The 12,208-nt window shown below is 46.9% G+C and overlaps 1 protein-coding gene across 11 annotated transcripts in view; it reads left to right on the top strand.

Moving 5' to 3' along the window:
• Positions 1 to 12,208, top strand: part of PPHLN1 (periphilin 1) — a 67,179-nt gene that overhangs the window by 10,934 nt on the left and 44,037 nt on the right. For 7 of the 11 annotated variants that reach the window (XM_040978897.1, XM_040978902.1, XM_040978899.1 and 4 more), the window contains exons 3-4: positions 7,702 to 7,863; positions 10,151 to 10,212. In XM_040978897.1, the coding sequence (XP_040834831.1) occupies positions 7,702 to 7,863; positions 10,151 to 10,212 (224 nt within the window). The remainder of the gene's footprint in view (positions 1 to 7,701; positions 7,864 to 10,150; positions 10,213 to 12,208) is intronic. The other 4 variants (XM_040978903.1, XM_040978906.1, XM_040978907.1 and 1 more) reach the window with 1 other exon arrangement.

Below are 12,208 nucleotides of genomic sequence, written 5' to 3' on the forward strand. Positions count from 1 at the left end.
CTGTTTCTAGAGTCATCTGTCCCCTATTTTTTTTTTTTTTGTTCAAGTGTTCATAAATGCAATATATGAAGCTGTAAAAGGCTAGTCTGAAAAAGCAGAACAAAAAATACAGGGCCTGGTGCGATAGCCTACTGGCTAAAGTCCTCACCTCATATGCGCCAGGATCCCATATGGGTGCTGGTTCTAATCTCGACTGCCTCATTTCCCATCCACCTCCCTTGTGGCCTGGGAAAGTAGTTGAGGATGGGCCAAAACTTTGGGACCCTGCACCTACGTGGGAGACCCGGAAGAGGCTCCTGGCTTCGGATTGGCTCAGCTCCAGCGGTTGTGGCTGCTTAGAGAATGAATCAACGGATGGAAGATCTTCCTCTCTGTCTCTCCTCCTCCAATTAAAACACACACACACACACACACACCAAACTTTCTGTTTATTCTACAGAGGGAGGAAGCACTTTGCTGTCTGCTGATTCAGTTCCCAAATGGCACAGTGATCCCTGGCTGGGACTGGGCTGGGGCTGGGGATGTGATTCCAGGTCTCCCACGTTGGTAGCAGGGATCTATCACCTGGTACCTCCTTCTGGAATTAGGGCGGGGTGGGATCTGCACCCATGGGGTGTCTGGGTGTCATCTGGGCGTCGTCCCTTTATACCAAGCCCGGGCCCTGGTGGCTTTCCGTTTTGCAGAAGCTGTCTCTGTTCCTAGACTTCAGTCCTGTGAGAGTCCAGACAGGGCTGTGTCAGCTGTGCTTTTGTGCCCAGCAGCCTGGGCAGCGCGTGAGGGGCACGGGGCTGCGGTTCAGACCAGCTGGCGTCTGGTGTGCTCTGCTGCTGCTGGGCACAGTGGCTCCTTTGGCACTGTTTGCAGTGCTGTGTCTAGTGCCTAGTACATAGTTGGAGCTCAGTGTAGATTAAATGCGTATTTGAGAGAACTTGAGAGACCTGGTGGAAAGTGGAATGAGAGGATGCTGTAGTTTGGGGCACATGTTTATATGCATAAGTTTGTCATGTTACACTTTTTGCAGGAATGTTCTGAAGATCCCTGTGTGTACCTTTCCCCCAGAGTCCTTGGTGGACCTGAGCATTCAGGAAATGTCAAGGGGCTGTCAGTTTCAGCTTCTGTGTGGGCCTGGGTGTTGAAGATGTGTGCATCTCCCACTGCACAGCAGAGTGCGCAGCTACTTGATGCTATGTCAGATTATTATTTAATTCTACAGTTACTTGGATGGGGGATGTTGTCCTCAGGGTTCAAAGTTGATTTGGTCGCATCCAGCTGAGGTTAGAGTTGATGGGAAGTGTTTTCAGATGGAAATCTACAGAGGCTGTCATGTTTCGGGGTGGGCAGACTTAGTCCTTATTGTCCTGGGTGTTACTTCTTTCCAAGTTAAATTGTAAACTTTATATTTCTAATGAGAAGCCCAATTAAAATTTTTCTAGCTTAAGAAAGCTATTTTATGGCTTACTTGGAAGAAAGTACCAGTGATAGAGACATGTGAGTGGTAACGGACCAAGGGACAACATTGTCCCATATGGGTGCTGGTTCAAGCCCCAGCTGCTGCCCTTCTGGTCCAGCTCGCCGCTCTTGTGCCTGGGAAAGCAGCAAAAGGGGTGGAAGTCCTTGGGCCTCTGTGCACCCATCTGGGAGACCCAGAGGATGTTCCTTGCTGCTGGCTTTAGTTCTGACATAACACCGGCTATAAGGCCACTTGGAGCATTAGCAGATGGAGGCTGTCTTTGTCACTGCCTTTAAAAGACATTATTTTAAAAAATAGTTGAATTTTCTTATCGAGTTCATATTTGAAGACTTCCCCCATCTCCCTGCCACCACCCAGACCCTTGCCTGGGATAGTGTCCCTTTAGGAATTTTGGATACTGCATTTCACAGAAACTTGACATTATAATTTGTGTGGTTATGCTAGTGTTGTGTGGCCATCTGCATAGTGTGTTCTGTTCTCTGAGGAAGCCCAGTGTGGGAGTGGGGCTGTGTCGATGGTTGTACTGATTGGAGTTTGCTTGAGAGGGGATGTCCAGGGCTTTGAGATGTTGAAGGTTCTAAACTGCATGGTCAGGGCAGTGTGCGGTGTGCTAGGGGAAGTGCGTGGCCAGGGCAGTGTGCGGTGTGCTAGGGGAATTGCGTGGCCAGGGCAGTGTGCGGTGAGCTAGGGGAATTGCGTGGCCAGGTCAGTGTGCGGTGAGCTAGGGGAAGTGAGTGGTCAGGGCAGTGTGCGGTGTGATAGGGGAAGTGAGTGGTCACGGCAGTGTGCGGTGTGATAGGGGAAGTGAGTGTGGTCAGGGCAGTGTGCGGTGTGATAGGGGAAGTGAGTGTGGTCAGGGCAGTGTGCGGTGTGCTAGGGGAATTGCGTGGCCAGGACAGTGTGCGGTGAGCTAGGGGAAGTGAGTGGTCAGGGCAGTGTGCGGTGTGATAGGGGAAGTGAGTGGTCACGGCAGTGTGCGGTGTGATAGGGGAAGTGAGTGTGGTCAGGGCAGTGTGCGGTGTGCTAGGGGAATTGCGTGGTCAGGGCAGTGTGCGGTGTGATAGGGGAAGTGAGTGGTCAGGGCAGTGTGCGGTGTGATAGGGGAAGTGAGTGTGGTCAGGGCAGTGGTGTGCGGTGTGCTAGGGGAATTGCGTGGTCAGGGCAGTGTGCGGTGTGCTAGGGGAAGTGAGTGTGATCGGGCAGTGTGCGGTGTGAGAGGGTTAGCTGCGGAAAGCATTGTAGCTCTGAGAGCAGTGGGACACAGGAAGTGACAAGTGGTAAGCAGGAAAGGCTTAGTAAGTTTGAAGATCATGAGTGACAGAACGATAGGCAGGTAGAATTTTGCACTGTATGCTTTCCAGGATGGAAGGTGTCCGGTGTGTCCAGGTGAAGAGTGAGAAGAGAATGTTATTGGAGAAAGATTTAAAAACCTTGAAGCTTGATCATCCTGTTGCAGTGTTGCAGTGTTTTTTTTTTTTCTTTAGAACAGATTAATTTATTTGAGCAGAGATACACACACACACGCACACGCACACACACCTTCCATATGCTGGTTCACTCTCCAGATGGCTGCAGTGGCTAAGGCTGGGTCAGGCCCAAGACAAGATCTTCAGAAAGCTATCCCTTGTGAGTGGCAGGGACCCCAGCACCCGGAACCATCTCCCACTGCTTTTCTCAGGTCATCAGCTAGGAGCTGGACCTTAAATGGTGCGGCTCTGCCTCCAAGAGCACCCGTGTGGGATGCTGGCTTTGCTGACGGCTGTTACATCAACCGTGCCACAGTGCCGTCCCTGGTTCAGTATCCACGCTGTACACTGAAGTCACCTCGGGCTCTCTTTGGTACTGCCAGATGGATCCAATCCCAGATAAATGTTTTTTAAAGATTTATTTACTTGCAAGGCAGAGCAGCTGACAGGAACTTCGTACAAAAACACATAGGGATCTCTCCCATTGATTGACTATCTCAATGGCTCCGACAGTTGGGGCTGGGCCACTCAGTGCAGGGGTCAGGGGTCAGAAAGTTCATCTGGCTTTGCCTTGGTGTAGCAGGGCCTGACGTGCTTCAGTCCTCATCTGCTATCTTTTTTTTTTTTTTTTAAAGATTGATTTATTTATTGGAAAGGCAGATATACAGAGAGGAGGAGAGACAGAGAGGAAGATCTTCCATCCGATGATTCACTCCCCAAGTGAGCGCAACGGCCAATGCTCTGCCGATCCGAAGCCAGGAGCCTTTTCCGGGTCTCCCACGCGGGTGCAGGGTCCCAAAGCTTTGGGCCGTCCTCGACTGCTTTCCCAGGCCACAAGCAGGGAGCTGGATGGGAAGTGGAGCTGGTACTAGAACTGGCGCCCATATGGGATCCCAGAGCGTTCAAGGCGATTACAGTCAAGATTTTGGGTGATGACAGGTGGCTGGAAGTCGATCACTAAGCCTGATGTGAAGCCTAGGGACAAAAAAACAGTTTCATTTCATTGCCGCTTGTGCGCATGCACAAAAAGTGGGATGGCATTTTCCCTGGTGAAGTGATGAAAGCTGCAGTACACGGGCGTGGCCGTAGACCATCCCTGCACTCCTGTCAGGCCTGCTGCGCGCTCGGCACCTGCGCACACGTGTACTGCTTCATTCAGCGCAGGCAGTCTCGCAGATGGAAACATTGCTGTGTTCCCCATCCCTCCTTCCCAGGATTGCTCATTTTTGTTTTGGTGAATTTGGCCTGATCTTGGCTGGGTGAGTCCTAGAACCCCTCGTTTTCCTTCCCCATGGCTCTTGGCACTTCTCTACTCGCATCCCCAGACTGCATTTCTGCCCTGTGAGTTTGGTCTTGGCCCCTTGAGCAGTGCTGTGAAGCCTGTGGATCAGATCTGTAACAGAAAATGAGTAAAATTAAAGAAGACCTTCATTGGAGAGAGTTATCCAAATTGTGAAGTGGTTTGGCATGCTGTTTCAGTAGTGGTTCAGTATCAGTGGTTGCGGTTTCATCACTGCAGTTAGAAAGGAGTGAGACGTGTGGACAAATAGTTGGAGGCCTCTGAAGCAGCGTCCATGTGATGGGACTGTCATGGTGACCGAGTCCTGTGTCTGGGGCCGGCACTGTGGTGCGCTCTTTTTCTTTTTTTTAAACGTTTTTTAAAAAGATCTATTTTTATTGGAAAGTCATATACATATATATATATATGTATATATATATGTAGAGGAGGAGGGACAGAGAGGAAGATCTTCCATCCATTGATTAACTCCCCAAGTGACCGCAACGGCCGGAGCTGTGCCAATCTGAGCTGAGCCAGGAGCTTTTCCAGGTCTCCTGTACAAGTGCAGGGTCCCAAGGCTTTGGACCATCCTCAACTGCTTCCCCAGGCCCCAAGCAGGGAGCTGGATGGGAAGCAGGGCTCCCGGGATTAGAACCGGTACCCAGTGGGATCCAGGTATGTTCAAGATGAGAACTTTAGCTGCTTGGCCACCGCACTGGGCCCGATGCCCTCTTAATTTTCTGTCTGCATTGCCAGTCCAGGCTGCTCTGCTTCTCTTCCTGCTTCCTGCTTATGTGCCTGGGAAAACAATGAAAGACAGTGCACATACCTAGATCCAACGTCTGGCCACCCCAGCCACGCCTTGCTGTTGGAGCCGTTTGAGGAGTGCACTAGTCAATGCAAGATCTCTCTGTAACCCTCTTTCAAATACAATTAAATAAATCTTAAAAAACAGAAAAGCACACATCTTGCTGCTGTGCCCTTGGTCACTAACCTGTAGGTGAGAGTAGCTCCATTTGCATCTAGTTTGTTTGATACTAGAAAAGGAAACTGTATTTCAATGGTACTGAAAATAAAGAAACAAGTGTAGTAATTCACATGATTATTACCTAGTGAATAATGAAATTTAACCTTAGTGTGGAAAGTTTGATGCAGATTTACGTGTTAAACAAAAACAAACTCGGTGCTTTTTTTCTTACTGAAATGAAAGCATTTCTCATAGCAGGCAATTACATTAATTAGAATGTGTAACAATTTAAGAAACAATTATTTCCTGATAAAACAGTCATTTCATTTTTCTAGATTACAAACCTCCTCTGGAATGTGTGCGTTCTGAGCAGGTTTTCCCTTGCATGCCACGCTGACAGAACTTACTTCACGACGGTTCCAGGGCAGCTGGCGATCGTCGGCTCTTAAGAACAGATGTGAAAGTGTGTGTTCTGAGCAGGTGTCCCTAGCTCTATAAAAAAGGATTTTGTGCAAGTTACTGCTTATTACATTGCAGCACAGTACATACTATTTGAGACAGTCTCTTAAAAAAACGAGCTATCTTGTGCCCGGTGTGGTACCCTAGTGGTTAAAGTCCTCGCCTGGCACATGCTGGGATCCCATATGGGTCTGGTTCATGTCCCAGCAGCCCTGCTTCCCATCCAGCTCCCTGCTTGTGGCCTGGGAAGGCAGTTCGAGGACAGCCCAAAGCCTTGGGACCTGCACCCGCGTGGGAGACCTGGGAGAGCTCCTGGCTCCTGGCTTTGGATTGACTTAGCTCCTGCTGTTGTAGCTACTTGGGGAGTGGACAGAAGATCTTCCTCTCTGTCTTTCCTCCTGTATATCTGCCTTTCCAATAAAAATTAAATAAATCATTTTTAAAAAAATGAGCTACGCTCAATGTTAATTTTTGCTCTGATTGTATCACAGCAATGGAGTAGGGAATCCACTTAGTTATAAACATGTTTATTAAAAATTTATCATGTCCAGAGTGAATTGTGAGTTACTCTACATTAGAGCGGGTGCTGCAGGAGCTGCGGGTGGCACATGGAAGACAGCCACGGTGCCTCCGGGCAGGGAGTTGTTGGTGAGTCTGTGCATATCACTTGAAGTGTTTTTAATGTTTCTGTTTGAAGTATTTTATAATGAGAAGACTTAGCTGAGATTCGTTTTCTCCCCTCTTGGAAAAAATTAGAATATTTTTGCCTTCTAAAAGATACAAACTTAAAAAAATTCTTTGCAAAAAATATATTTTTAAAAGTTTTATTCATTTATTTCATTGGAAAGGCAGGTTTACAGAGAGAAAGATCTTTCATCCCCTGGTTCAGTGCCCCAAGTGGCTGCAAGGGCTGGAATTGAGCTGATCCGAAGCCAGGAGCTTCTTCTGGGTCTCTCTTGTGGGTGCAGGGGCCCATGGGCTTGAGCCATCCTCTGCTGCTTGCCCACAGTGCTGGCAGGAAGCTGGGTCGGAAGTGGAGGCATGGGCCTGGACCTGACACTGGCAGGTGATAACCGGTTGCTGCCGCTTGGCCCCCAGACAAGTGCTTGATTTTACTTTTCATGACATTGCATGGGTTCCTGTTCATAGGGAAATTGAAGTGGTAAATAGTAACTTTTAGTGAGTAATTTTAGTGATTAACAGTAAGCAGTGTCTAAGGAGTCACTTTTTGGAACTTGGTGTTTTTGATGGAACTGTACATATGGTGCTCGTGTGTACTGGTGCGCACTGTGCTGTGCTTAGCAGCTTTGGTCGGGAACGCTGCAGCAGGAATACGTTAGTGTGGATTCTGTTTCACAGGAGATAAAGCTGAGACAGGATGGTAAGCAGCATTGAAGGTTGAGCTGTGGTTTTTCAGGTTCTCTTCCACATCAGGTCACTCACGTTGAACATTTGGGAGTTCTCCAGGGCCTGGTTAGTTGCTGGCAAGTAGCCGTGCATGGAATCCTAAACATGGACCACAGTGCGCTGCAGTTCTCTCAGGGCTGCTTGGGCTGGAGACACTCACCACAGCATCTTCTCGCTCTGCTGCGTCTGTGTCCAATCTTATGTGTGTATTTTTCTCTAAATAGTGTAATTCAAGCACCGACAAAGTGTGTGTGTGTGTGTGTGTGTGCGCGCGCGCGCGCGCGCGTGCTGTGTTGGGTGGGATGGATTCTCCTAAATTCTTAGACAGCTAGGTGTAGACCTTCCGTGTAACATTTTTGCTGTCTGGAGTGTATTTTGCATCAAGATGATACTTTTTGTTTTACTTAGGATTGGTTTTATGTCTTGCTACATGTTATTTCGAGCCCCTGTCTATCTTCACTGAATAATTTGATTTGCTTTAATCCATGTGAACACTTTGCTGTTAGTTACATGCATGTTTCATTGATGTGTTTTTGTTGTTTATACATTTAATGTGTTTGATAAGGATAAAAACTCCTGTGCTTTTTAAAAACCTTTTTAGGACCAAACAGAGAAGTTAGTGATTTTATATATTTCTTTTTGTCTGTTTTAGGATGGCTACCATAGAGTAGTTAATATTGTGCCAAAGAAACCACCACTGCTAGACAGACCGGGTGAAGGAAGCTACAGTAGATATTACAGTCATGTTGATTACCGAGAATGTGACGAGGACCGCAGTTTTTCTGATCGGAGGAGTGGTCCGCCTCACAGAGGAGTATGTAAATCTTCCCCGTGTACTAATTGTTCTTTCTTATAGTTTGAAATTCGTGTGTTTTTAGAAATCAATGGGATGGCTGTGAAAAATAGCTGAGCAAACCCTCCCTGCTTTCGCTCTGTTGAACTGCCTGTGGAGCTGTCCAGGGGGCACTTGGGTCATGCTTCTGGGGGTGCTGGAGAAGGTGGGCGAGCACTCTGGAGAGTTCTGCCTTCATGTGAATTCCCCTGGGCTGCTTTTCTACCCCCCTACGTTGGCCGAGATTTGCAGACTTGTGTGAAAACGATCTGTTACTGGATGTGCCCACTTAACAATGGTTTCCATCATGATGAAACGAAGTTGCACTGATCGCCACTTTTTGTTAGGATTTTTGTGAACATCTGTGTACTAACTGGCTTTGTGGTCAGCTGCTGTTACTACCAACGTGAGCTTCATGTAGTGACTGTTGCATGAATCTGTTACTGACCTGAGCTGAGACTTCCCCAACGTCTTTCTGCTGCCCTGTCTTGCATGTTGAAACCTTTTCCTGCCAGACTTTCTTACCTCGTCCCTTTTCCTGCCTTGCCTGAAACGGAATGTGGCCATGAACAGTACCTTTCCAAACACAGCTCCTGGTAAACTTTGGTCTCACGTTGACTGCTTTAGTTTCCATCCTTTGCACTTGATGCCACGGAGGTGAGGTGGCTTACCTGTGGAGGGGACGTCACGTGGTCATGGCCTTTGACACTGGGGAAGTCCTAACGAGATGGTCACTGTTTTCTTGTACTTGTGTCCAGTGTTTGGAGTGTTAATAGTTTCTTTCTTACAGAACGAATTTTAATTTTGTTCGGTTTTAAAATGTTACAAGTTCTTTTAAGAAGGGAGGTTGGGTGGCGAAAGATAATTATCTTGAGGTTTCGGCCATCAGAGCCATTCTTTGGGTAGTTTCAGAAGTAATTCAGCCTTTGAATAAGTATTATCTCTCTCTTTTTTTTAGTATGGACAGAGTTTTGTATTTATTGGTGGGTTTGCATTTGAAACATTTCCCCTGAAAATTTTCTAGTAATACTTGGAGTTTGTTACAGATTATGTTTCTCTCCTATATATTTTGTTTGAATTTTCCTGAAATTACCAGATACACTTTGATCTGGAGACACTAGTTCTTACCCTAGATTCAGTTGTATAATGGAGTATATGTATTTGATCCACTACCTATTTTTTTTTTAAAGATTTATTTTTATTGGAAAGGCAGATATACAGAGAGAAGGAGAGACAGAGAGGAAGATCTTCCGTCCGATGGTTCACTCCTCAAGTGGCTGCAACGGCTGGAACTGAGCCAATCCAAAGCCAGGAGCCAGGAGCTTTTTCCGGGTCTCCCGCGCAGGTGCAGGGTCCCAAGGCTTTGGGCCATCCTCGACTGCTTTCCCAGGCCACAAGCAGGGAGCTGGATTCCCATCCCAGCAGGGCCGCTGGGATTAGAACCAGCGCCCATATGGGATCCTGGCACTTTCAAGGTGAGGACTTTAACCACTAAGCTATCGTGCCGGGCCCAATCCACTACCTATCATGGCTGTTGAGTTTTTTGTTTGTTTATAGTGTTGAGAGAAAACAATAGTCATTTGGTGAATTCACTTAAAACAGCTTACGTAATACCAGAGACAGGGATGAAAACGAGTCAGTTTGCTGACTTGAGAAACCTTTGAGTTGTGCAAGTACTGTGTGGCTAATTTTAAAGTGATTTAGAATGGATTACTATGTGATTTTTTTTTCATACATCTTTCTAAATACAGGACAAACTTGTGCTTCATTTTAGATTTTAATTTTAGTGCCACATTTCAGTATAGCTTCTCAGTAGTGATGGTTTGTCACTATTTTGGGAAAAGGTCTGATTTTTTAATGGGAGATTAGATGGGAAGAGAACATTGGAGCAAGAAAATGGGGGAAAGTTGCAAGTTCTTAATCGAACTTGAATCTGAAAGCTGCTGAGAGGTCAGCAATAAGAAATAAAGTGAAACATTGAGAAACAAAATGCTTGTCTTGGCTTTTTCTTTTTCCTCAAACAGCTCTTGATTGTTGATGTTGGCTTATGTGCCTTTCACTGGTTCTGTGGAGGAAATACGTGGAGTTTTTTTAGTAGAGATAAGTTTTGTGTTGCTATGGCTGCAATAGGTGAGTTGCTATGATATTTTTTTCTTGTGTCTTAGAAGCAGGGACATGTCTCAGCCTACTTCACAGTCCACAGTTCTTTGCAGCCTGCTGACTTACTGGGAACTGGCAATCCACATTGAAGCAGTTTCTCTTGTTCCAGGATGACTCTGCCCATCGGTGGAACAGAGAGGAGCATTCTGCAAGCCGACAGTCTGAATACAGGTAGGAAAGGAAACACGGCATCTCGGCAGTGGGATCCGTGACTCGCCGACTTGGTGTGGGAACTTAACCTCCAGGCCTGTGATACGACATCTTCTAGTAGGATAAAATTTGAAAGCAGCAAGCATTGTATTCCTCTTGTGAATATGATCATATCAGTATGTATTGAAACATTTGAATTACTGACGTTTTGAACACTGGTTGGATGATTGACGTGTGGAGTGGCCCAGGAGGAACGCTCTTGCCTGGTTAGAATGCACAACTTTTGTTCCAGCACTTTCCTGGATACAGACATGCTTCCTTACAAACTGCCTTCTGTGGTGGGTTCGCTCAGTTTTTTATTTTTAAACATTCATACATTTTTATTGGAAAGGCAGGTAGACAGAGGGAGGAGAGACAGAGAAAAATTTTTGCCATGTGCTGGCTCACTCTCCAAGAGGCCGTAATGGCCAGGGTTGAGCTGTCTGATGTGACACTAGGAGCCAGCAGCCTCTTCTGGGTCTCCCACGCGGGTGTAGGATCCCAAGAGTTGGATCATCCTGCTGCTTTTCCAGACCACAAGCAGGAACCTGGATGGGAAGTGGAGCACCTGGGACCTGAACCTGTGCCTGTGTGGGATGCTGACAAAGATTAGTCAGTTGAGCTAGCACACTGGCTCCAGGCTGTTTCATTTGAGAGGCAGAGTGACAGAGAGAGGGTGTGATGCGCAGAGATCCTGGATGTTTCACTCCCTGAGCAGCAGCAGTGGCTGGGCTGAGCACCTGAGCCATCTGGTTGGAGGAGCAGCAGCCTGGAGCCGAGTCAGGTCCGTTGCTGGCAGCAGTATAACCTCCAGGCCCTCAGTTGCTTTATTTTCATCAATAATATTTTCTTGTCAAAACACAAATGGACAGGGCTTAGTTGACTAATATACAGATTTATTACCAGTGAACACATTTAAAGGAACTGGTAGTTTTATGAGTGGTTTATAGTGTCACTGTTGGGAGTTGTATAGGGAACCCTTGGAAGGTCTCTCACTCCGTGATCGCCTACATAGTGTAGCGGTTTGCCTTGTGCACAGAGCAGCTTCATGGCACCTGCCAGGCTGGGCGATATGGCTGTACACACAGTGGTGTGCATTGTGCTTGAGGAATTTAAGGACTGGAGCTCACTGTTTTGTAGTGAGAAGCAAGGTGGTCTTTCTTTCCAAGTCTGTGAGCATTGGGAGTGGTCACCTGGACCTGTGTGGGTGTCTCTGTAACCACCCACAGAGATGTGCAGTGTGGATGAATAGTGAGATGTGTGACTTGGCTTACTCAGAAAGCATCCCTAGGACAAGGAGAACTCACAGCTTACTCTGTACCAAAAGAAACACTGGAGAAAGACTGAAAAAATGTACTAATAAAATCTGATACTCAGGAATTAGTGACAACTTTTGCAACTTGGAATGAAAGAGAATTCTCATACACTGTGTGGTGGACAGTAGCATTTGCTTGTAATTGAACCAAGGTGTGACACCTGCGGTCACACCTTTGCTTCAGCATTAGGTAATAAGTTCTCAGCCTCCACCTTAAGACCGGAAAAGTGAGAAGGGTATAGGTGATGCCTAGAATGGAATAAAATATATGATTTTTAGAAAGATTTACTTCTTTTTGAAAGGCAGATTTTTTCTCATAGAGAGGGGAAATGGAGAAGGATCATCCATCAACTGACTTATTCTCCAATGTCTGCAACGGCTGGAGCTGGGTTGATTTGAAGCCAGCAGCATCTTCTAGGTCTCCCACGTGGGTGCAGGGTCCCAAGGCTTTGGGCCGTTCTCCACTGCTTTCCCAGGCCACAGGCAGGGAGCCGGATGGGAAGCGGGAAATGGAGCAACCTGGCATGAAGTGGCACTTACTGTGCCACCGTGTTGGCTCCTCCCCCTTCAAAAAAAGTATTTGAAGATAATTTTCGTTCCAGAATTCTTTAATTAAAAAAAGTTTTTTCCCAACTGCTATCCGCTGATCCTTGACCCTTCCCA

The sequence above is a fragment of the Ochotona curzoniae genome, unplaced genomic scaffold, assembly GCF_017591425.1.
Source record: "Ochotona curzoniae isolate NIBS_2020 unplaced genomic scaffold, NIBS_Ocur_1.0 contig_2927, whole genome shotgun sequence".
Classification (NCBI taxonomy): Eukaryota; Metazoa; Chordata; class Mammalia; order Lagomorpha; family Ochotonidae; genus Ochotona; species Ochotona curzoniae.